The sequence below is a fragment of the Haliaeetus albicilla genome, chromosome 11 (genome assembly GCF_947461875.1).
Source record: "Haliaeetus albicilla chromosome 11, bHalAlb1.1, whole genome shotgun sequence".
In the NCBI taxonomy this organism is placed as follows: domain Eukaryota; kingdom Metazoa; phylum Chordata; class Aves; order Accipitriformes; family Accipitridae; genus Haliaeetus; species Haliaeetus albicilla.
Genome location: NC_091493.1, coordinates 23279378 through 23301201, shown reverse-complemented (window position 1 = coordinate 23301201; position 21824 = coordinate 23279378). Strand labels below are relative to the sequence as shown.

The window sequence follows — 21824 nt, the reverse complement described above, 5'->3', positions numbered from 1 at the left end:
TAGTAAGAGAAATTCAACTTCATGTTATCTAACAGGAGACAAAGCATTTTCAAAACTGAATATCCCAGAACATCTGGGGTTTGGCACTGGTACTCCAGGTCCCCTTACAAATAGGAGCTGAGAGTCAGGGAAAAATGTTCTCAGTGCTGGTGAAAAAAGGAACAGTTGCAGCTGTTTGTAAAGGAGATAATGAATCACAGACCTGATCCTGATGGAACTAATGGATAAAAGTCCTATGATCCCTGCCTAAGCTCAAATGTAACTCTGTAAGGTAAGGAAAGCCCTGGCTTGAACAACAGTCAAAACAATTCTTGACAAGGAGTAAAATTTACCACTCTGGACTATCCGTTTTCATAAAAACGAGAGCAAGATCTATGATTCCACTAACAATATCCATATTCTAGATTATACTAAGAAAAAAACTTTGTGTGTTACGCATTTGTCTGAAAGTTGGATGAAAAACACTGGGAAACATTGGGTTTTAGTTGTAATTTTAGTCAGTCTGAGTGTAGCATTCAAATTCCTCGAGCATTTATTTTGCATGTATTTTCTTCAGTTCACTGACTTTCTTTTTATTACACCTTTTATCATTCTTTTAATGCACTGGGGGGTTTTTGTTTGTTTTTTTTAAACTGCTGGCAAAGAGCTTTCTTCTTCCCACCAAAAAAAATCTTTACCAAGCAGGGTAAGATGGACTGTCCAGTTATTCCAGGAGCTCACATAAGTTTCAGGTCTTCAGGCTGCTGTCCTCTACTGGTAATGAATCCAGCTACAGTAGCCAAGACTGTAAACCACATCAGGATAAACTGTAAGATAGGGCCAGTCATCATTTTTAGTTTGGCCCTACCAAGAAACAGGAGTAAGAAATGATAATGGATACTGGCAGGACACCCTATAGACTTGTTTCTTTAAAAACTAACTACAATAACCTTGGTACTGTAGAAGAAATCATTATTTGCTTTATCTTGATAGAGGCATTATACTACGACATGTTGTTTAATAAACTCAACTGGAAATGAATGTAATAAGAACTTGGTGATAGTCAATGAGATTACACTGTTCAAAAAAATGCATTCAAGATGAGCTTTTCAATGATAACTGTTCTATCATTAGAAAGACAATTACAGTGCTGCAAAACAACCAATTCTTACATCTTAATTTTCTTCTATTATAACTTGCATTTTGATCAGTTCCAGCAGGTAAGGAATAGCAGAAGCAAACATCTTTTAGAACAGTCTTAAGTCTAAGATTCAAGAGAGAGTCACATTTCAGTTAAGTTTTCCATTAAACTTTTGTGAATGAAGAATTAAGATTGCACAGTGGCAGCAACTGCAGGATCAAACAGGCAGACCTCCAAAAAATCAGGAAATTAAACTTAGGGTAATTTAATTCTCTGCAAAACAGAAAATATAAATTTAGTGAATAATTACCCTCTAATACTCTTTTCTTTCACACACTGAAATATAAACTAACATAGCTGTGAACTACTGCAGGCCTGCTGGAAAGCTCTTAGATTAAGCACAAATAGAAAAAGAAATTTTATTCAAGTTGGCCCAATCTAACTGAATGCCATTTCACATCAGTTTTTAATGTATAAAGATGAATGAGGCAGTCAAAAGGAATGATCAAAGCACTAAATGTCCTAGTATTGACTGCACATATAAGCAATTTTGTCAACTTTTACACCCAAAGACAAGAATCTGACACATTCCTCTCCAGTTTGGTATATCTGACAAAGCAAAAGAATTGTACTGGTTTAATCATTACCACTTAGCACCGCTTCAGCAAATGGCAACACTTTTTCATATTAATTTGACTAATAATCTGTCTCATGTAGAGTGACGATGAACTCAGAATTCTACAGTAACAGCACCCTGTTCCAGACAGCAATACTCGTTTACTCTCAGGGTGTAGTTCTCTTTGAACAGTGAGTTGTTCCTAAAGTAAATAAAAGATCCGTCCCACTGGACTGAACATAAATGTGCAAAAAAAGTCAAATGCTTGCACAAACCCCCTCTATTCTAAGTAAGATATCACAACAGAAACAGCTGCGTATTTCCTCTTAATGTGTACCTAATACATGACACTATTAATTGTACTGGCTGTATAGTCTATAACTAGCTTAGTTATACAAATTTGATGAAGTCTTTTCTGTACATATATGAAACTATACTAACATATGTGTGTTAACATATAGTGTTTGCAAAGTCACTTACATACTAACAGTTGTAGGATCATGGCCTTTTTCTTCACAGCATAGCTGTAAGGGTCTAATCCTGAGAGATACTGTGTGTTTTCACTGAAGTCTTAAACCTACTGAACCTGACATCAGCAAAGGCTATGTAAATTACAGTTTGAAAAAGCTAACGAACAGAACACTGTTTAATGAAATGTCAACTTCCACGGCAATTTTCTGTCAAATGAGTGCTGTTCTCTAGGACTTCTCCAAGAATACTCCAGAGTCAAACAAGAACATGAAAATATACTGCAGGGCTATGGCCAAAGTCCTGCAAGTGCCCGAGTTTTTCCCAGTCTGGAAAATAAACTCCCAATTGTGTTTTTTATGTCCCCCAGGAGCTACAGTGGGTATGGACTACTGTTAAAGACTGCTGCCCTTTGACATATACCTTCCCAAAAATAAGACTGATTTCCCATCTCTACACACTAACAGGGTGAGGAGAAACAGGCTGTATATAAAAAACATCTCTAAACAGCCAGAAGTTCAACATATTTCAGGTATGATCCCTACGCCCTTGCCCCTGGCAACCAGGTACTCCACTTACAAATTAAATCAGAGCTGCTCAATATCTGGCAAAAGCCTGATATTTTCTGCCCCCCCTTGAATGACTCTGGACAGAAAGCAAAAAATCAGACTGTTGGTATGTAGTAAAACCACATAAAAAGAAGTGGCAGGTATAATGAGAAATATCCTACTAAAAACCTGTCACAATTATGAAGTTGTCTTTAACACAATGGTTAAGCATGTTTGTGAACATTAAAAATCCCAGTTGTAGCACATAAAGGACAAATATAATCTAATTCCTTTAGTGTCTGTTGCCCAATCCATGTTTGGATAACTGAAGGACTGAGAAATCCAGCAATGCAGAAGAAAAAAAAAAAAATCTGTAACTTATATTTATTAGGTAAAACTGAATTGCATTAGAGTACACAGAACAAAAGATTGCAATGAGGAATTAAACAGACACTTAAGGCATAAAGAAGTGAAGGCATAAACCAACCCTGGACCATGAAACTGCAGGAACAGAGGTAACACAGAAAGGCAAAACTGTGATAGGAAAGCAAAGGGAAAGACAGGGAACTGAAAAGAGAATATGAATGTTTAAGAAGCAGCAGAAACAAATGGAACAAACCAGAGAAATTACAGTACAACAGTAACAGCACTTTTTGCAGGCAAATAAAATAATTTTTTAAGGATTAGCAAGTTCTAAAAGCTACTGAGACAGGCTCAGCCACTTGCCCTAACACACAGAGGGGTAAAAAAACAAACTTGAAAAAGAGGAGGAAAATAAAGGAAATGGAATGATATCACATCTTTCTGATGCTGAAATAAAATATCCAAAAACTTTATGTTTTGGAAGTTAAGATACTGGACGTGCACTACCTTGTCCTTTTCCAGCCTCCAGCAAAATACCATGATTTCAGATTTGGTTTCTGAAGGTGACAAACTCCTGCAATGATTTTTCGTATTTTAGGAAATAACCATTTCCATTTCAGTGCACGGTTAGGAAACCAGGTCACCAGGAATTAAGATGACTGTTTGTCACAGTTTGGTTTAACGTATTACATGATCCAAAATTGCTTGGAGGTTTCTGCACCTTAAAGATAAACCAATACTTGAAATCAAGTTCCTTTAGTCTAGCCAAATGAGGAAATGATGGCAACAGGTAAAATATGCTGTAAAATATAATTAGCTTTACATATATATGCTAATTTTATCACACTGTTTTCTCCTTCTCCCATATGCATCTGATGAGCAATGAAAGTGTAAAATGGGGTTTCCTTCCTAAATCTTTATTTAAATTAAATACACTCAACAGGCAAAATTTTAAAGTGCAATTCAGTTTGTAAAAAAAAAAAAAAAACCAACAAAAAACCCAAACCAACCAAAAAACACAAAACACCACCAAACACCTTCAGTAATGGTACTACTGTTTTTCAACATGCTGCTAATAACAATAAACCAGTCACAATAAAAATTGACGTAACAGTGAGCAGTTGCTGTGCAAAGTAATCAAGACAGAGGAATGATTTTTTCAGATGAAAAACAACAAGGTAATCTTCAATACCAGAATTAAAAGTGGATTTATCTATGCAGTTAGATTTGGGTTTTTAAAGCAAAGGTCTAAACCTTTGCAAAAGCTTGTAAAATGCAGATCCTGAAACAGAAGCACCGCTGGCCAGAAAAGACCGATGCACTCCACCCAGTTCAAACTTCATTCAGGTAACTCCCGTCTAATTAAAAAGTCTTCCCTAAAGTTACATCAGATGTAACTTCAGCAAAACATGTTTTCACAGATTTTCAAATACTTAACATAGAGCACTATCCTTCAGAAAACCTCCTCCCTAAGTACATTTATGATAGTTTTCCTTACCTTTAAAAATAACAGAAACAATAGGATCTGGTTTCCCAAACTTGGTTTTAGGGATATTGGTAGCAGATTCCACAATCACCCGAAGCATTGTTTCCCGTCTTGACTAAACGTCGATTCTTACGAAAGAAATTCAAGGAAGTCTTAAATTTCAAACTCCTTAACTTCTGGACTGAAATGCTAGCAGGAAGAGGAGGCAGGGAATAGCTGGTTTACAGTAAAGAAGGTCTATGGGTGGATCTATGACAAGACTTGCTACTGAAGGCTACGAAAAAAAAAAGAAGTACCTGTAAATTGACACCACGTTCTGCGTTGCTGCACAAAAGAGCTCTCGTTAGTGAAATCCAGTTACAGAAAGGGCACAGTGTAAAAACGAGTGCAGGGTTTGGGGTTTTTTTGTTGCTTTTATTCTTAAACTGTGTGATAAGCCTCTCGTAAATAACCGAGGCAAAAATAAGCATAAGCAACATGAACATTAAACACAACTCCAGTCCTCAAGATACATCACATCTGCCTCTTGGTATACCAAGGTATTACATTTCACGATAGTTTATATTTTTTTTTTCCTCTTAATTTTTAGAACTTCATTGTTCGTAACTGTTTTTAGCTCGCCTCTGTGTCAGTGTATAATCACAAATATACGGTCTTCAAAAATGGTTTAAGTGCTCCCTCTTCAGTTGTGCTCTGGAACAACTACGTTTTACATAATACTACAGGGTCCACATTTAACACGCTGAATTTAGTAGATCTCTCGAGAAATTATTAACATCTACACGCATAAAGAAAGAAGAATTAAGGAAATACGTGCAAAACATGTGAGAAGACTCTCTGTATTGTTTGGAAGCCTATATTTTGTCTTAACATAAATACATGCAGTAGAATGCACTGAAACAAAACTAAGAAAAACTTACATATTTAAGTAAAAAGAAGCCTTTGCTCTAAGCTACCCAGTGTTCAGCTTTACAGCGGTTTTTCTCACCTGCAGACCAGAGGTAAAAACCACAAGTGGTGCACAGTACCACTGCAAAATATGTTTTTAAGTAGAGATGAGAGGGGAATCCAGTAAGGTGGAGCAAAATGAGTCACATGTGGACAAAGTTCAGCCTAGTTTTTTACATGGTCACACGAGAACTATCCTAGCTTATTACTTCTGAAACAAAGATGGACCTTGCTTCCTTTCTAAAATTATGAGATTTTGGGTAGCTGAAGAAGAGGATTTATGGGGAAAGAAAAGGTAATCCACAGCCAACATGTTCAGGAGGGAACGAAGATAGACACGCAACAGCACTGAGAGGACCCAGAAGACTTGGCTGAAGCATCATGGTGGGCTGTTCCGTCCCCACCCACGCCAGCCCCGCACAAGTCCCCCAGCTGGCCCACGGCCAGAGGCACAGGCCAGGCTTGCTGCCCCAGGCAGCTGGTAGCCACTGCCTCCCCCTCCCCCCCCGAACAGCACGTCGACTAAAGCCTCGTGCAGGCTTGGCGAGACACCCGCCAGGAAGAAACGTGATGGGGCGCCCACTTGCCACCGCCCCTCCTTCTACAGCCGCCCTTTAACAACGCAGCGGAACCCCCCTCAGGGGGAAAATGAATTACGGCCTCGCGAAGGGGAAACAACCGCCGCCCCAGCCCGCTCCGAAGGGCCCGGCCGCCCCGGGCCAGCCCTCGCCTCACGGCCACCGCTCACGAGCACGTGCGCTGGGGCAGGGAAACGAGGCGGGGAGAAGAAAGGCCCCGTGGCATTGGCCAGACAGGTCACGCGGCCGCCCAACGCCAGCCAATGGGGAGCTTCCTCTCAGGCGTTCCGCGGAGAACTCGGCAGCGCCCCGCCGTGCCCAGCGCGTGCCCCTCTAGCCCCGCCCATGCCTGCTCGCGCAGCCCCCTCTAGCCAGTGTCTCCGCGGTAGAGTTCTTTAACCCCTCCCCCCGCCTTCTCTGACCCCTCGGCGACGCCGTAGCCCTCGCTTCGACTGTCAGGCGGCCCGGACGGAAGTGACGATGCTGGAGCCGCGGGATTCAAACTCCCGGAAGCGGGGCTGGGCCGGGGCCGGCCGGAGCAGCCGCCGGCGGGGAGCAGAGGGTCCCTACGGCGCCGTGTCCCAGGGCGCGCACGGGCCCGTTTGCTCCCCGCGGCCCGGTCCGAGAGCCGGCAGCGGGAGCCGGGAAACCCTGCGCTGCCCGGGCTTGACTGAAGCCGCGTAAGAAGTCAGGTCCGGCCCGGTAGCAGGGATTGCTCTTCCGTAACGCTACCGTTACTTTTTATAGGCCCTTAAAGATGAATTCCAAGACCGCCAAAGATATAATCATTGGCAAGTGGGGCTTAAAGTCGGGTAGCTCCAGACGCGAGACTGATCTCGAGAAGTATAAGCAGGAGAACGCTGCCCTGAGAAAATCAATGGAGGAAGTCGTTAAAGGGAAAGGCAAAATGACTGACGCGGAAAGGAACGGGCTCCTAGAGGTGAGGTGGACGTGGGGACTCGGGCTGATGTTTGTGATGTCCCAACTGTGCACGGTTATCGTGAGTCTGAGTGTGTCCGGCTTTGGAAGCAGGATGCCGATCTCCTCTTAAAATTTAGTTTACTTTGATGTCACTGTTGGTTTAGTTTGACATTTTTGTTCTCAAATATTTTTCAACGATGACTGAACTAATAAAATTACAATCATCTGACAAGGCTGTTAAATACAAAGACTTGAGGCCAGAGTGCCAGTTGGTCTATGAAGACCTGTCCTCACATGTCCAACTGTTTGGAACAGTTGGTCCCAGAGAATTATTTTGAATACTTCCTGCAAAGAACATGTTTGCAAACAGCTGCCTAAGAACACACTAAAAAGTGCTGAGTATTTGCTTGAACTACATTCTCAAGCTCCCACTCAGCTATAGGTAAGTAAAACTGTAATCAGTTCACCACATTATTCTTCCATTACAACTAAGACACTGAAATTTCTGTGCCTTGTAGTCCATTCAAGGTAAACCTGTGGTTGTAGAGAAAGAAGTTCAAGTCACATACTGTCAGGCTTCCCAGGAAGACTAGGAAACTATAAATGGACTCTTTCAAAGGATACAACTAATGGAGACTACGCACTCTAACATTTCTGGGCTATTTCTTTTGACCATAAGGCTTTTCATATGTCTGTGCTACAATGTCAGTTGAGAAGTGCTAACCCAAGTACCAGCTTGTATTGGTTTTATGTGGCAAGGTTTTGGTAGCGGGGGGGGTTACAGGGGTGGCTCCTGTAAGAAGCTGCTGGAAGCTTCCCCTGTGTTCGAGAGAGAGCGAGCCTATACCAGCTGGCTCTAAGATGGACCCGCCGCCGGCCAAGGCCGAGCCAATCAGTGATAGTGGTAACGCCTCTGTGATAACATTTTTAAGAAGGAAAAAAAAGTTGGGACGCAGAAAACAGCCACCGGAGAGAGGAGTGAGAACATGTAAGAGAAACAAGCCTGCGGACACCAAGGTCAGTGCAGAAGGAGGGGGAGGAGATGCTCCAGGCGCCGGAGCGAAGATTCCCCTGCAGCCCGTGGTGAAGACCCTGGTGAGGCAGGCTGTCCCCCTGCAGTCCAGGGAGGTCCATGGTGGGGCAGATATCCACCTGCAGCCCGTGGAGGACCCCACGCCGGAGCAGGTGGGTTCCTGAAGGAGGCTGTGACCCCGTGGGAACCCTGCGCTGGAGCAGGTTCCTGGCAGGACCTGCGGATCTGTGGAGAGAGGAGCCCACGGAGCAGGTTTTCTGGCAGGACTTGTGACCCCGTGGGGGACCCACGCTGGAGCAGTCTGTGCCTGAAGGACTGCACACTGTGGAAAGGACCCATGCTGGAGCAGTTCGTGAAGAACTGCAGCCCGTGGGAATGGCCCACGTTGGAGAAAGTTCGTGGAGGACTGTCTCCCGTGGGTGGGACCCCACGTTGGAGCAGGGGAAGAGTGTGACGAGCCCTCGCCCTGAGGAGGTGAAGCGGCAGAAAATAACATGTGATGACCGTAAACCCCATCCCTGTCCCCCTTGTGCCGCTGGGGGGGCTTGGTGGAGAAATCTGGGAGTGAAGTTGTGCCCGGGAAGAAGGGAGGGGTGGAGGGAAGGTGTTCTGAGATTTCGTTTTATTTCTCATTTACCTTACTCTGGCTGATTTGTAATAAAAAGTGAGCTAATTTTCCCTAAGCTGAGTCTGTTTTGCCCGTGATGGTAATTAGTGAATGATCTCTCCTGTCCTTATCTCGACCCGCAAGCTTTTTGTTATATTTTTCTCTCCCCTGTCCAGCTGAGGATGGGGGAGTGATAGAACGGCTTTGGTGGGCGCCTGGCGTCCAGCCAGGGTCAACCCATCACACAGCTATGGCTAGACAGCTCATGTACTGTTGTGGAATTTGTGTGTGAATTTGTGTATTTGCTGTGCCTGGTGGAGTTTCCTGCCTGCTCTGTGTTGGTTACTTAATATTGGGTTCCTGGTTTACAGGTGGAAAATCACAGGCATGCTTAGATATTCTAGGTACTACTTGGTGTCAATATTTTAATTCTAGTGAGCACTGTGTGGTTGTCAACCACACCCTAAATAAGGCTCTCTAAAATTCAATTTCTTTCAGTTTCTCTGTCACTTTCTCTTGACTTGATGTCAACATGTAGGATTTCAATGTCAATCTTTCTCAAGGAAAATGAAATGCTATCATAACAGAAGTCTATGTAGACCCCCAAGGTGTCTCAAATGCAGTACTAATGCTATGTAATAATTCCCTGTGCTGGAGGCCTGCTGAAAAGAGAGTGCCTGTTGAAAATATCTAATAAAGCACATTTTTAAAGTAAAAGGCCAGACAATTTGCCAAACAGGATCCTTCTCCTGAATGCTTTATTGTAACTCTTTTGTAACTTCACTTACAGTCACTTAGTTTGCAAGAAGGCTCTGCTGCTTCTCCAAAGCTACTAAATATGCTAACCAACACTAAGAAGTGTATTGCCAACCTCTTCACTGAAGTGGTTTAGAGTTCTTGTACTGCTTGGGTTTTAAGGTTCATATACTGTAGTGATCTGTATTCATATACAAAACTGAGTACCCACCAAGTCTGTGAAATTTGGTTCCCTGCATTCTTTCCTTGTTTTATCTACTTCAGGCTGTTTTACTATCACTTGAAATATTTCAGATGATCGCTGTAGTATTGTCTGCTTTGAGTAAGAAGTAATATTCTCAGCTAAATAAAGACTAAGGGGGAACCTTTCAAAGTGAGTATCTTCTCAAACGGTTGTAAACTTGCTACTGCATTTGTTGCATAGACTGACACTTATTCATTTGTGTCACTCTCTAATTCTGTTTCATTTAGAAAATACTTTCCCTTGAAAAAGAAAAAGAAAATCACAACTGCCTGCTTGGAGAAAAGGACAAAGAAATCCAAAATCTGAAAGATAAGCTTAGGTCAAAAAACAAGAATAGCGAAGTCTCCTTATTACAAAGTCAACTAGAGGAAAAAACAAAGGAAGCAGAAAGGAGAGAACAGTTACTTTGTTCTCTATCTGAAGAAATGAACCGGTTAAAATGTAATTTATCCAGCGTTACTGCAAAATGTTCTGAGCTTGAAAACAGAGCCAGTACTTCTAAGGCATCCCAGGTAAGCACTGAGAAGTTTACAATTGCAAATTCCAAGTCTAACCTGTTTACAGGTTAAACTTGGAATCTGTGCCAACTAAGGACCAGTATGTGTTATAAAATAGGATGGATTTTTAATCTTCCTACAAGTTGCGTTGCATGCTGAAATATTCTTGGATGAAGAGAGATGGTATCCAGATAGAATGCTAAATGAAGAACAGTCAGGGAACACAACTTCAGGCAATGCAGCTGGGGAGGGAATTCTCTAATGCTGTACGGTAAGGTTCCTTTTTCATGTTCACATGCAGGTGGTATGACTAGTGGCACTACATGTAATAATCCACTGTTGCTTAAGCAGGTATGCCCTTCTTGGGTTTGTATGCTCACTGATTAAACAGACTGACAAGGCAGCAGTAATAGACATGGCGCATTTATAAAGCCAAACTAAGTTCCTCACCTAATTTGGCTTCAGTCATGAGAATATCTTTCCCCTCTCTGCTCTTATGAATCCTCATTTGCTCCTCAGTTGTTAAAACTAGTTGCCTGTACTTTACATGGCATCACACATGATAAATACTTCAATGTAACAGAAGATAGGACAAGAATAATGAGTTGCTTCTCTCATTTAAAGTGGTTAACAGGTATGGTGCCAGGTACTTGGCAGCTTTTACAAGTGCATTTAGTTTTCTACAGTTGTTTTTCCACCCCTGCCTGTTCTAATGTTCCATAGAAAATGCAGAGTATCTCAATAAGGGGCACAAGGGAAGTTGGTGTCTAGAAGTAGGTGCCTATAGGTCTTTTCCAGCTTTTGACCTGCAGATGGTGCTGGTTCCCCACGCTCTACCTGGAAGTTGAGTGATTTCTAGAAATTCAGCTTTAGCCAAATACATAGCAAAATATCTTAATTTACTAATTTTCAATGATAATACATATATGTATCACTTCTAATAATGCAGTATCCTGGGAAATACCACTTTAAATGTAACGTGTTTATTTTCAGTTTCAAGAGACTTTGAACTTAATGTATGTTAATTCAGCAGATTTCCATGGTATTTTTGTCAATGAACTACCAAAATATCTTTTAGTTTAAAACCAGAATTTTCTTTTAAATTTTTCACTGATTTATCAATAGAGGACAACAAAATGTGACTGATGTTTTTGACTGGATGTCTTGGAAAACCTGAAAACAAGTCTAGCAATGCTGTTTGAAACTGCTAGGTGGCACATGAGCAGCAGGAACAACAGTTTTATGACACATTTTTGAGAAAATTTTCACTGAGGCAGAGTTCTAATGTTCACAGAAATAGGAATCTGAGCAACTGTAGTGTCTCTAAATCCTATTTTTATTAGGCAGTGCTGAAGTTTAATAATTGTATTCATGTTCTCCTGTATTTCTTCAGTTAAAAAGTTTGTTCTAAATCATGTTCCAAAAATCACAGGAAAACTTTGGAAAAATGTAGCTTGGATTTGGGTAGTAATCTACATTTTTATCTCCTTAAAGTCCCCTCTTGTATCTATACAATTTCAAAAAAGCTTTCTATCATGCAGTGAATAAACGTATCGGATCATGAAAGAAGTATAACTGTTTAACTGCTCTCTAGTTCTAGATGGATGTAAAGAACTCTCTGACTCATACTTTAAGCACTCTACTGTGGATCAGGTCTCAGAAAATCAGTCAGTATGTCCTTATCGTTCCAGACAGGCTTGCATGGTTTCCCATATGTTTATAAATCCTCCTGTTATCCCAATGAAGTTGTCAAGGTCTCTAGCTTTCCCCAACAACTCCTACAGGTCTGGCTTATTGTCAAACTGGTATGAGGATATGAAAATAGAGCAGTTACCTTTTTTGTTCATGTAAATAATACCCTGAATATCTTCATTTTTCAGAGGCTCTCCTGCACTCTTCAGGTCTTCCAAGATAGCAGTTCAGCAGAATACACAAGATAGTCATCTTGGGAAATGTTTTAATATAACTATGAGTTGCAGAGTTATGGAAGAAATTAAATGTAAATCTTTCTCCTGTATCCTGCAGGAGACTTTGTTTTAAATCTATGAAATGGTTTTCTACGTAACTTAGATCCTTTAAAAAAAACCCAAACAAACAACTATAAAGATCTTTAAACACAAAAGGCATATGTATGCATCTTTTCCATTTTTAAAATATTCTTGTGCTGATTATGTGAGATTAATAGTTATACAGGACTAGCTTTACTGTTTCAGCCATCTATTTTAAAGAACACTAACAGGTTGTTCTTTGCCTGCAGGAACTCATAACAAACAGCACTGGATCATTAACTAATCTTTATGAAGTTGAAAAACAACTGAAAGATGTAAGTTTCCTGTACAAAATTGCAAGTGCAAATCATCTGTATCAAGATGCGTATTGCTTGGAACATCAGAAAAAAGTGGTTGCTGACAAAATGGGAGCCCCAAGGAACCTGGTCTGACCTTGGAGCTGACACTGCCTGGGATAGCATGAGGTTGTATTAGAAACCTCCTGAGGTCCCTTCCAACCTGAATAATTCTATGATCCAATCAGATATAAAGTACATGTCCTTGTTCTTACAAACTTTAAGTTGCAATGATACAGTTTTAGTTTATTCTATTTTCAAGATCTGTTATATTTTATTTTATATTTGAGATTGAAAGGTTAATTCTTCATAATCTGGGCATGACTCATGAAAGCCTTTGTTTCAAAGTCATTTTCCCATTCCAAGAAGTAAGCCAATCAGTATTTAATATTGCTGCAATTTTAACTTATGTTCAACAACCTGACTTATCTTTCCAAATGAAGATGGGTTTTATTTATTGTACAGAGAGGATTACTACAATTTCCAGCTTATCTTTAAACTGTATAATATATAACTTTTAACATTTTTAAGAAATAAGACTAATACTTTTAAAGTCTGATAAATTACAGAGGCTTTTTTATTGTTTTTCTGTTCCTTTTCATGAAGGCTCTTGAGAAAAACCAACAGTGGCTACTGTATGACCAGCAACGTGAAGCATATGTCAGGGGCCTGCTTGGAAGGATCTTTGAACTTGAACAGAAGTCAGAAACAGTTAGCCAACAAGAATCTAAAGAATTCAATTCAGAAGGTATGGACTTTATTGTTTCCCCACACGTGACCCAAACCATAATTATATATAGAATTAAGTTTTCTGAAAACAAATTATAGCACAATTAAACAAAATCAAGACTTTCTTCTCAACATTTTGGTTTCTTAATGGTAAAACTTGGGTAAGTAAAATTTCTTTGCTTCCTGTTATCTAGCTATGTTACTTGATCAACAGTATTTCATGTTCTTATCTACTTCAAGGATGGTTTTTAACAGCCTTGACACTCTATTAGCAACCTCTCTGTTTGTGGAAAGTGTTGAGGCAAATATGTATATGTATCCCATCCTTCAAAGTACACTTTCAACCTACATAATGGAAGCATTAAGGATTTATGAGCTAGGTGTGGATCAGGTTTTTTTAAATTTACTTTTTTCAAAATAAATATTATAAAAATGACTCAAGACTGCCATGTTCTTTACTTACCTGAACAGTTGTTACAGGGCACGAAAACCTGTGATAGGTTTTGGCACCTATCCAAAACAGTGTTTCGCAACATGGATCTGGCCATCTCTAGCTCACTTCTGTGCTATGCAGTTCCCTCTCAGCACCACGCATTCAGATGGAGTGCTGCTTGACCAACATGTGGAATAAAATTAAAATCATGCTGAACAGAAGAACCCGAAGGAGTTGGCTTGCTTTTCTTATTATCAAATTATTAATTTCATATATGCTGCAACTGATCTGCAAGGTAAATTCACTAAATAGAACTAGCATTATCTGGAGTAAGAGTATGCCCACAGATACTTGCCACTTAGTAATTCATGTACAGTGGCTTGGTTTCTGTATTACTGCTTGAATCTTTGTGGAAAACACTAAAACATCATCATAATCTTGTTTTGGTGGTGTTTAGAAATCTATAAGCAGTATTTTAGAGGGAGACAGACTGAAGTAGCTCACCAGGAAATGTAACTCTGAGTTACTGCTGTCAAAGCTTTGTCATCAGAGCAGCCAGGAGACTAGGAGTAAGGGTATAAGAAAGTTCCTCTCTTCAAGCAGCTAGACAGTAGCAGAAATCAAAGGTTCTAAGAACCTAGCTATACAAGCTGAAAGTAGATAGGACAACTTTTTCCAAGGAAAAAGCTGGTGTATCTCTTGAGGATCTCACCATCCTATAAAGGAGTATCGCTAATGAGAAGGTAAGGCTTAGTTCATAGTTGAGGGGAGGGAGAACAGTCAAGCAAGAAACTACCCCTAGTAAGTTACAGTTTGAAGAATGAGGGGAAGCCTTCAATAGGAAAAGTATCAAAGTTAAGAAACTTACAGTGCCAAAAATCAGCAAAGCCTGTGAAATTCTGCATTTTGTTCTGCTTCTAGGTATATTTTGTATTACTACTGAATTTCTACAAACTGCCTCTTTTTTCCCCTACTTACTAAACTCTCCTTAGGTCAACAAGCAGAAATTTTGCAAACTCTGGTTTAAGGAACAGTCACTAGCCAAGAAGCAGGCATTTTTTATCAAAAAAACCCTATCCTAGTCCCTTCTATTTGCAGTTTAGAAGTAAATGATGGCATACGATTTGAGGAAGATGGTCTGCAAAAGACAAAGGAAGGTCTGGCTTTGGTCAACAATGGTGAAATAGAGCCCATCAGATCCCCAGGGTATCCATATACTCCCCAGGGGAGGGAGAAATGCCAGCACCTTGGCTAAGGGGCCTAAATCTGGAAGGGAGAATCTAGCACCACTGGGCCTTGCCTTCCATGTGTCAGTATAATGCCTGAGGCCACATAAGAACTATGTGTGGGTCATGGAGCTTGTGTAGTCAGGGCAAAGGATATAATATTGCTTTAAGGGTTAGTGAAAGAAGTAGCTGTAGCACACAATACCACACACAAGCCAAGTTGCAGTTTTCTGGTAACTATATTGGAAAGGAGACTTCACTGCATTAGGAGTACTGAAAGCTGTTTTAACTAAAGTTTGGTGCCAATCTGGGCTGTGAAGAGCCTAGAATGTTGATTTCTATCAATATACCTTAAAATCCTGTCAAGGATTTGGTCTTCTGATTTTTAAGTGTGTTGGTTCCCCCCCCCCCTTACTATCTCAATTATTTCTCACTCATTAAGGTCATCTACAAGAGGAAAAGCAAAAATATTATGACCAGCTGTTACTAACTGCTAAGAATGATCTTGAGACTGAAAGACGCACTATAACCCAGCTGAGATCTGAACTTAATGAATTCAAAAAGAAGTATGAAGAAACACAACGAGAAATAACAACTTTAAATGCCTTACTGCAGTCACAACAGGTTGCTGAAATGAAGACTCTAGAAAATGAAAATAAAATTAAAGGAGAGAAAGTACAGAGACTAAAACAAGAAAATGAAACTATTAAAGGACAGCTCAGAGAAGAAAAGAAAAAGTCTGAAGATCTTTTATGTCAGGTAAGCGCATGCATCTAGAGGTTTAACATCATTAGCAAAGAATCAAGAGAGCTGAAAAGTCATGCTTAATTAGAATGGACCATCACTCACTTGCTCTGGTAACTGTTCTTTATGTATATCTAGACTCATGTCCTTGAGGTTAAAACTGAATACTTTCTTTAATATATTGGTTTGAATCAAAATCCAAACTTTAAGTTTGCCTGTTTAAATAAGGAACTTATTTGTTCACTTATTTCCTTGGTCTTATGGGACACAAGAGGGAGAAGTAAGAGAATACTTAATTGATTCTAATCTAGTTAATCCTCAAGGTTAACAGTAAATGAGAACAGGAAAGGTAAAAATTCAAGTCCATACAGGCTATTTTATCATGTGATCCTAACTATGGAATATCACCGATATTTGTTGTCACCTGGCTGCTACAAAATACATGTGGGCTTGTAGTTTCATACTTAGTGGATAGGCAGCTGTGTCCCTGGATAATAACCCCAGCCAACTATTGTGGCCTTGCAGCTGGGGTTTTTTGTTTGTTTGCTTTTTTTTCCATTCAGATGAGTTCCTGCATTTGGTTCTCTCTATGATGCCATGGGTAAGAACTATGCAAGTATGCCTGAGTACTAGAAAGCTATCGCCAGATAAGCAAGGGAAGGCACGGACCTTAAGTTGTCACTGTCTTGAAGATGGCTGTGGTAGAAACCACTGAGAAGAGTTCTGTAATTCCCTATAAAGGCCTAAGATGTGCCTGTCAGGCAGGCTGTTCAATAGGCATGGTTTACACTGTTGCCAGATCTGTTCTGTTGTTTTTGCATTGGATTCTAATTGTTTGCAGGGCTTGCCCATCTCCCAGAGAGTACCTTGATGACTTCAGTGAAATAATTCTGTTCATATGTGAAGTTCTTAATTCTTCCTTCCTTCTTTTTTTTTTGAGCCCAATAACTTTAACCACTCGGGCTGATCAGAGGCAGGGGAAGACATTGTATGTGCTATATGTTTGTATTTAAAAATATTTAGTGCTTACCTCCTTTTGTTTGGAGTACTCATGAGGACTATGCCACTTCCCCTACATGGAGAGTTACAGTGGTGTCTTGGAATATTCCTATCAGCATAGTGATGCTAACAGAAAAAAAAAAAAAAATCTGTTGTTTCTTCTGGACATGAAATCATGACCACATATCTGCTGAAGAGAAACTGGAAAGTCCTCCTTAAAAGGACTGTCCTCAGGGCATCCAAATGAGATAGACTTGCTACTTGGAGAAGTTTAGGGTTGATAACAAAGCAATGTAGAACTGAAATTTGAGGCATGAGAATAACATTTACTAGGCACCAAAGTAGGCTAGAACCAGAACAACAGTTTACCTCCCTAAATACTGTCTGATTCTCCCTGGTTAATAACGATTAAAAGGTGCTGTTGGTTCTGTTGTTTTTTTTTTTTGTTGTGTTTTTTCAGCTGAACAATAGTATTCACTACAAGAATTGATACATGCTGATAACAGATGATATTTTTATGTATGCATTTACTTAATCCATTATAGTATAGTACTTTCTGAGTCTTAAACTTGTTCTTTTCTATTAAAAAAAAAATTGCATTGCTTGTTTTTTAACATTGTGGCATGTAAATACAAACATAGGTTTTGTGTGTATATTTTTGTCTGCATCCTGGCAATCACCTAGGAAAGCTCAGTTTGATATTTTTTTGTTTTGTTTAAAACTATAACATCATTCTGCATTTCCCCTGCTCAATGCAATAATAATGCTTCCCTGAGGTTTTCTCCAGGGAACCAGAGAGATTTTAATTTGGTTTGGCTGTTGCATAACAGGCATACATTTTCTGTTTGGTGTTGGAATATAAAAGTTTACTTCTATCCCTTTTTAGATTCATTATTTGTTAAACTTATTAACTGTTGTATATGGATGTTGTTTATTACAAATGTTTTTCTGTCTTGTAGGTGCAACTTCTTCGCAAATCATTGCTCAAACAGCAGGAGGAACACACTAGGATAGCTTTGTTGGAACAACAGGTAGCCAATTATATGCTAAGATGCTGATACTTAATCTGTATTATGCACACAGGTTCTAGACTAACTTCAAATTTAAGAATGAGTAGTATATTAAAGTAATATTAGACATGAATATTCAACTGTGAATAATCTCCTGATGCTTCTATAGATTTTGACATGTCTGTCGAGGAGATCTGTAATCTTTTACAGATAAGAGGGTGTGATCAAACTTAATGCTATTTTCTCCACAATCACTTGTTCAACTGTACACCCTCTGGTTAGGTATGGGAAACATCTGAAAACCAATCAGCTCATTGAAGTTTTGTAATATACTCTTGATAAAGTTATACAAATAATTGCATTGCCATCTTTTCTATCTTCTTTATTTTCTCCAATTACATTCTTACAGATCTAATTGATGTTATTGGGGGGAAAAAAAAGTTACACTTATTTGCTAAGCTTGGGTGTACAGTGTTACCCATAGGTTCTGTCCAAATTATCTGGCTACAAGAAAGATCCTGGAGTAGAAACTGGCATTTTTAATGAGTACTTGCACTATATGCTTTTCTATAAAATGTTAAGATTGCAAGACAGCTTGAAATGGTCTCCAACCAAAATAGCTTCAAATTCCATCTCTACTAAGGGAGAAGATATTTCATAACTAGGCATGTATGAATTTCACTGTAGTGAAAGCAACAAGTGACTTTTTTTTTTTAAATCCTATTTTAGGATATGATTGCAGACTAAAATTTACTTTAAATATATAAGGGGGAAACATTTCTCTTTCTCTTCTCCACACCCCAATTCTTAATAATTCTGACTTTAATTCTTTAATTTTTTTACTTTGGGGGGTTGCCAGATCCAGATATGCACCACAGATTTTGAAAATGAAAAGCTTGATCGCCAGAACTTGCAGCATCAGTTAAACAAAGTCCTTAAGGAACTGCGCAAGGCCAGGGAGCAAATAACCCGTCTGGAACCTCTGGTATGTCATGAATAACTTGCAGGTAAATTTAGTCAGGGATTTTGCATAAATGTACATATTTTCATTTTGGGATCTTATTTCAACTGTAGTGAGTCTTCAGTTAATGTTATCAGATATTCATTGTAGGTCCTTACATTCTTTAGGTATGTGGTCCCAAGATGCAGAACCCTGTGTCAGCTAGCTAGGCATTGTTTTTCTCTACAGCATGCATGGAGAACTAGTACTGCAGAAGGAGATCCAGAATAGTCAGGTTCCTGAGCAGGGAACATAATTGTATTTTGTATCACAGTGTGTTACCTAGTTTGGACTATTGCACAATGACAAAGTTGCAGTATGCTTCTACTCAGACTTGCTGCTAGTGAACAGGACACAATCCTTAAATATAGAATTCCTCCCCCACCTCCATCTGATACAGGATGGGTGGGTCATTAAAACCTGGCGTTTTCATTTCCAAAAAGACAAGCTCTCTACTACAATGAAAAAGGACGTTTGTTGTATTATGAGGACTCTGGTCTGTTTGCTGCTTATTATACAAGCCCAAAGAAAGCCACCTAGATTTAAGCCCTAGACTTAATGGAGAAATTTGTAAGGAAAGATTAAGTATTAAGCAAACCATTGATCTGTTTTGCTCTGTTGTATCCAGGATTGCCCTGGTCTTGAGCAGAAATGCATTTTGACTGTTGGTGCTTCTGGAAAGTATCTTGTAAGATGAGGTGATAGCTGAATAGGGTTGTCAAAACTGCAGTTCTGGACTTAAATGAGGTTCAAAATGGAAATCAGACACCTGTGTCCTTCATTAGATCAGGTCTGGGGCCATTGTGATTTTTACAGAGGAGATAAATGCAAAAGCTCCTAACACGTTGCAGATGAGAAGAATTCTTCTATGACTCTGCCAGACTACTCTCCCTCTTAGTTGTATGCAACTTGGAAGTATTTTCTCAAATGAGGAAGGGAATGGAATGAATCCTGAGATACTGATGATCTTCACTCATGCGTTGCCCCTTGGGAGAGCCTCACTTGCTAGGATTGCAGTTGCTGCTGCCAGGGGAAGCCCCTGGAAAACCTTCTGTCTGCTAGAGTACAGCAGAAGTTTGGGCAGAGCAGGGAAGCTATAGCTTTGAGTTTCTCTGTGCTAAGAAGCTGGAGAAGTAGCTGTCAAATGGACAACCAGGTGCGTTTTACAGTTAGGGTCAGCCTTCATGCACAGAAACTTCACGCATGGGATCAGGAGAAGAGAAAATTACAGCAGAGTTTTTGGGAAGATAGCTAGGCAGCATCCTATGTAGAAGGGGCTGAGGCATCATTTTATTAGGGAAAGATAGTGTGTGAGTAGCTAGGAAGATGGTTGGGGAAGGATTCCCAGTCAGACATTGTGGGAAACCTGTCTTAAATAGTCTGCAGAAAAGCTACCTGCAATCTAATTTAAATGTGGTGTTAGAATTGTACAACAGGCCCTTTGTAATTAACACAAGCAGCATAACTGCCTTTAGCCATCTTTAAAATTCTACCGTTAGTGCTATAACACACACAAGGCTTGTGTGCCATCAAACCTTAATATTTTTTCCTACAGTATTTGATCAGCGCATGCATGCCCCAATCTTACACTAAAGCTGCTTTTCCAGAAACCCCAGGAATCTGGACGTATGGAACCACAAGAAGATTTGCAAGCTGTGTTTGAAGAGAAGCTGACCATGTATGACAGAAGTCCTTCCCTGAAACATTCAAACCTTCTTGATGAAAGTTTTCTTGAGTGTCCCAGATGTAAAGCGCAGTATCCAACAAGCCAGCATAGAGAATTACTAGCACATATTGACTTCTGTACAGCTTGAGCTCCAAATGGACTTACTGTATTTGCTTTATACACACTGCCAACATGCTTTTCTACAAAGGCAAAAGATCTTTTTAAAGCTTTTTTCTTAAGGTTATATAAAGGACTACTAGTTTTATATTCAGTTCCACAAAAACATTATAGTTATTTATTTGGCCTCAAATATTTTACCTGATGTTTTTGCAAAAAGCAGCTACTGCATTTTTGGTTGCAAATGGAAATATTTTTATAATTGGGAATATCTTCAAATAGTAAACTACTGACTTATTTTTTTGCACTATTAAAAATGAGAACAGTAAAAGCACACCTATCGTGTCGGACTTTATTTTCATGTTTGGCATATCCAGTTCTTGGTTGGTGAATCCTGATGATTGTGCTTGTACCTTAACTGACAGTAATAGCTGCAAAAGATTTTTGGCCCTTGTAGGTGTACTATATATATTTATATATACATGGTATGTGTGTATATGTATAGTATGTACAGCGTATATATACATGTATTATATATATGTATCATATACATATGCAATGTATCACCATCTTGATAAATTAAAACTCAGGAGACTCAAGTTAGATCTTTGCTGCTTAAGATTCATGTTGAAAACATTAATCATAAGTAGCTTATTTTCCTGAACCACAGTCAGGTGTGACTTAGCTCATACAAAAATGCTGACCAAGGTTTAAGCTCTTCTCAAAAAAATTGTCATTGGGAAAACAAACTTCCTAGCAAATACAAGCTTCCTTGGTACTGAAAAAAGTTTGTATTTCTGACAATGTCAGAGACCATTTTTGAAGTTTGGATATAGAATTGTGCTGAAGTAAACTTGTTTGCACTTCTGTATTTTAGAGGCTAAAGTTAGGCAATGCCAGTTATTCAATCTGTTACATTTGACAAATGCCCCCATTTAAAAGTGCAGTTTTTAATAAATTGCTCTAGTGGATTTGAAGTGTCACTGTATTTTGGTATTAATACAGAAAACAAGTTAGCAATAAATTCTTGCAACAAATTAGAAACTGGCAAAAAATTCCCTTATGGATTTGCAATCACAGTGTTATTTTCTTCTAGCACCTACTGTAAACCTGGATCTGTTGCTAGCATTTTGCTCCTTGCATCTGTAGTTAAGTCCAACAGGCAGTTCTTTCCACAAAAATTATTAAAGTGAGGAAATTTTACAAAGATACATGAGTAAAGATAAATCTGCTTCTTGTACAAGTTTATAGTTGCTGAGGACAATGAAATACCCAAGGTCTATCTTTCTCTGGTATACTGATTCTCATTGCTAGCTAGTGTCAGCTCTTTCCATCATGCTTTGCTGCAAAACTGTATGCATTTACCCCATA

The 21824-nt window shown here is 39.5% G+C and overlaps 2 protein-coding genes across 4 annotated transcripts in view; one reads left to right on the top strand and one right to left on the bottom strand.

Moving 5' to 3' along the window:
• MYOF (myoferlin) overlaps nucleotides 1–4844 on the bottom strand; it is a 72658-nt gene extending 67814 nt beyond the window's left edge. The window contains exon 1 of the mRNA XM_069796642.1: nucleotides 4614–4844. Within this exon, the coding sequence (XP_069652743.1) occupies nucleotides 4614–4701 (88 nt within the window). The 5' untranslated portion in view covers nucleotides 4702–4844. The remainder of the gene's footprint in view (nucleotides 1–4613) is intronic.
• CEP55 (centrosomal protein 55) lies at nucleotides 72–21430 on the top strand. Of its 3 annotated transcripts, XM_069796640.1 has the most exons (9): nucleotides 72–271; nucleotides 6875–7067; nucleotides 9916–10200; nucleotides 12443–12508; nucleotides 13136–13277; nucleotides 15360–15676; nucleotides 17620–17691; nucleotides 18530–18655; nucleotides 20278–21430. In XM_069796640.1, the coding sequence occupies exons 2-9, from the start codon at nucleotides 6885–6887 to the stop codon at nucleotides 20482–20484; spliced, it is 1398 nt and encodes a 465-aa protein (XP_069652741.1). In that variant the 5' UTR covers nucleotides 72–271; nucleotides 6875–6884; the 3' UTR covers nucleotides 20485–21430. The 3 variants fall into 3 exon arrangements, with proteins under 3 accessions (XP_069652741.1, XP_069652742.1, XP_069652740.1); XM_069796641.1 differs by lacking the exon at nucleotides 72–271 and having other exon boundaries at nucleotides 6630–7067; nucleotides 20226–21430; XM_069796639.1 differs by lacking the exon at nucleotides 72–271 and having other exon boundaries at nucleotides 6632–7067.
• Nucleotides 21431–21824: the final 394 nt, after the last annotated feature.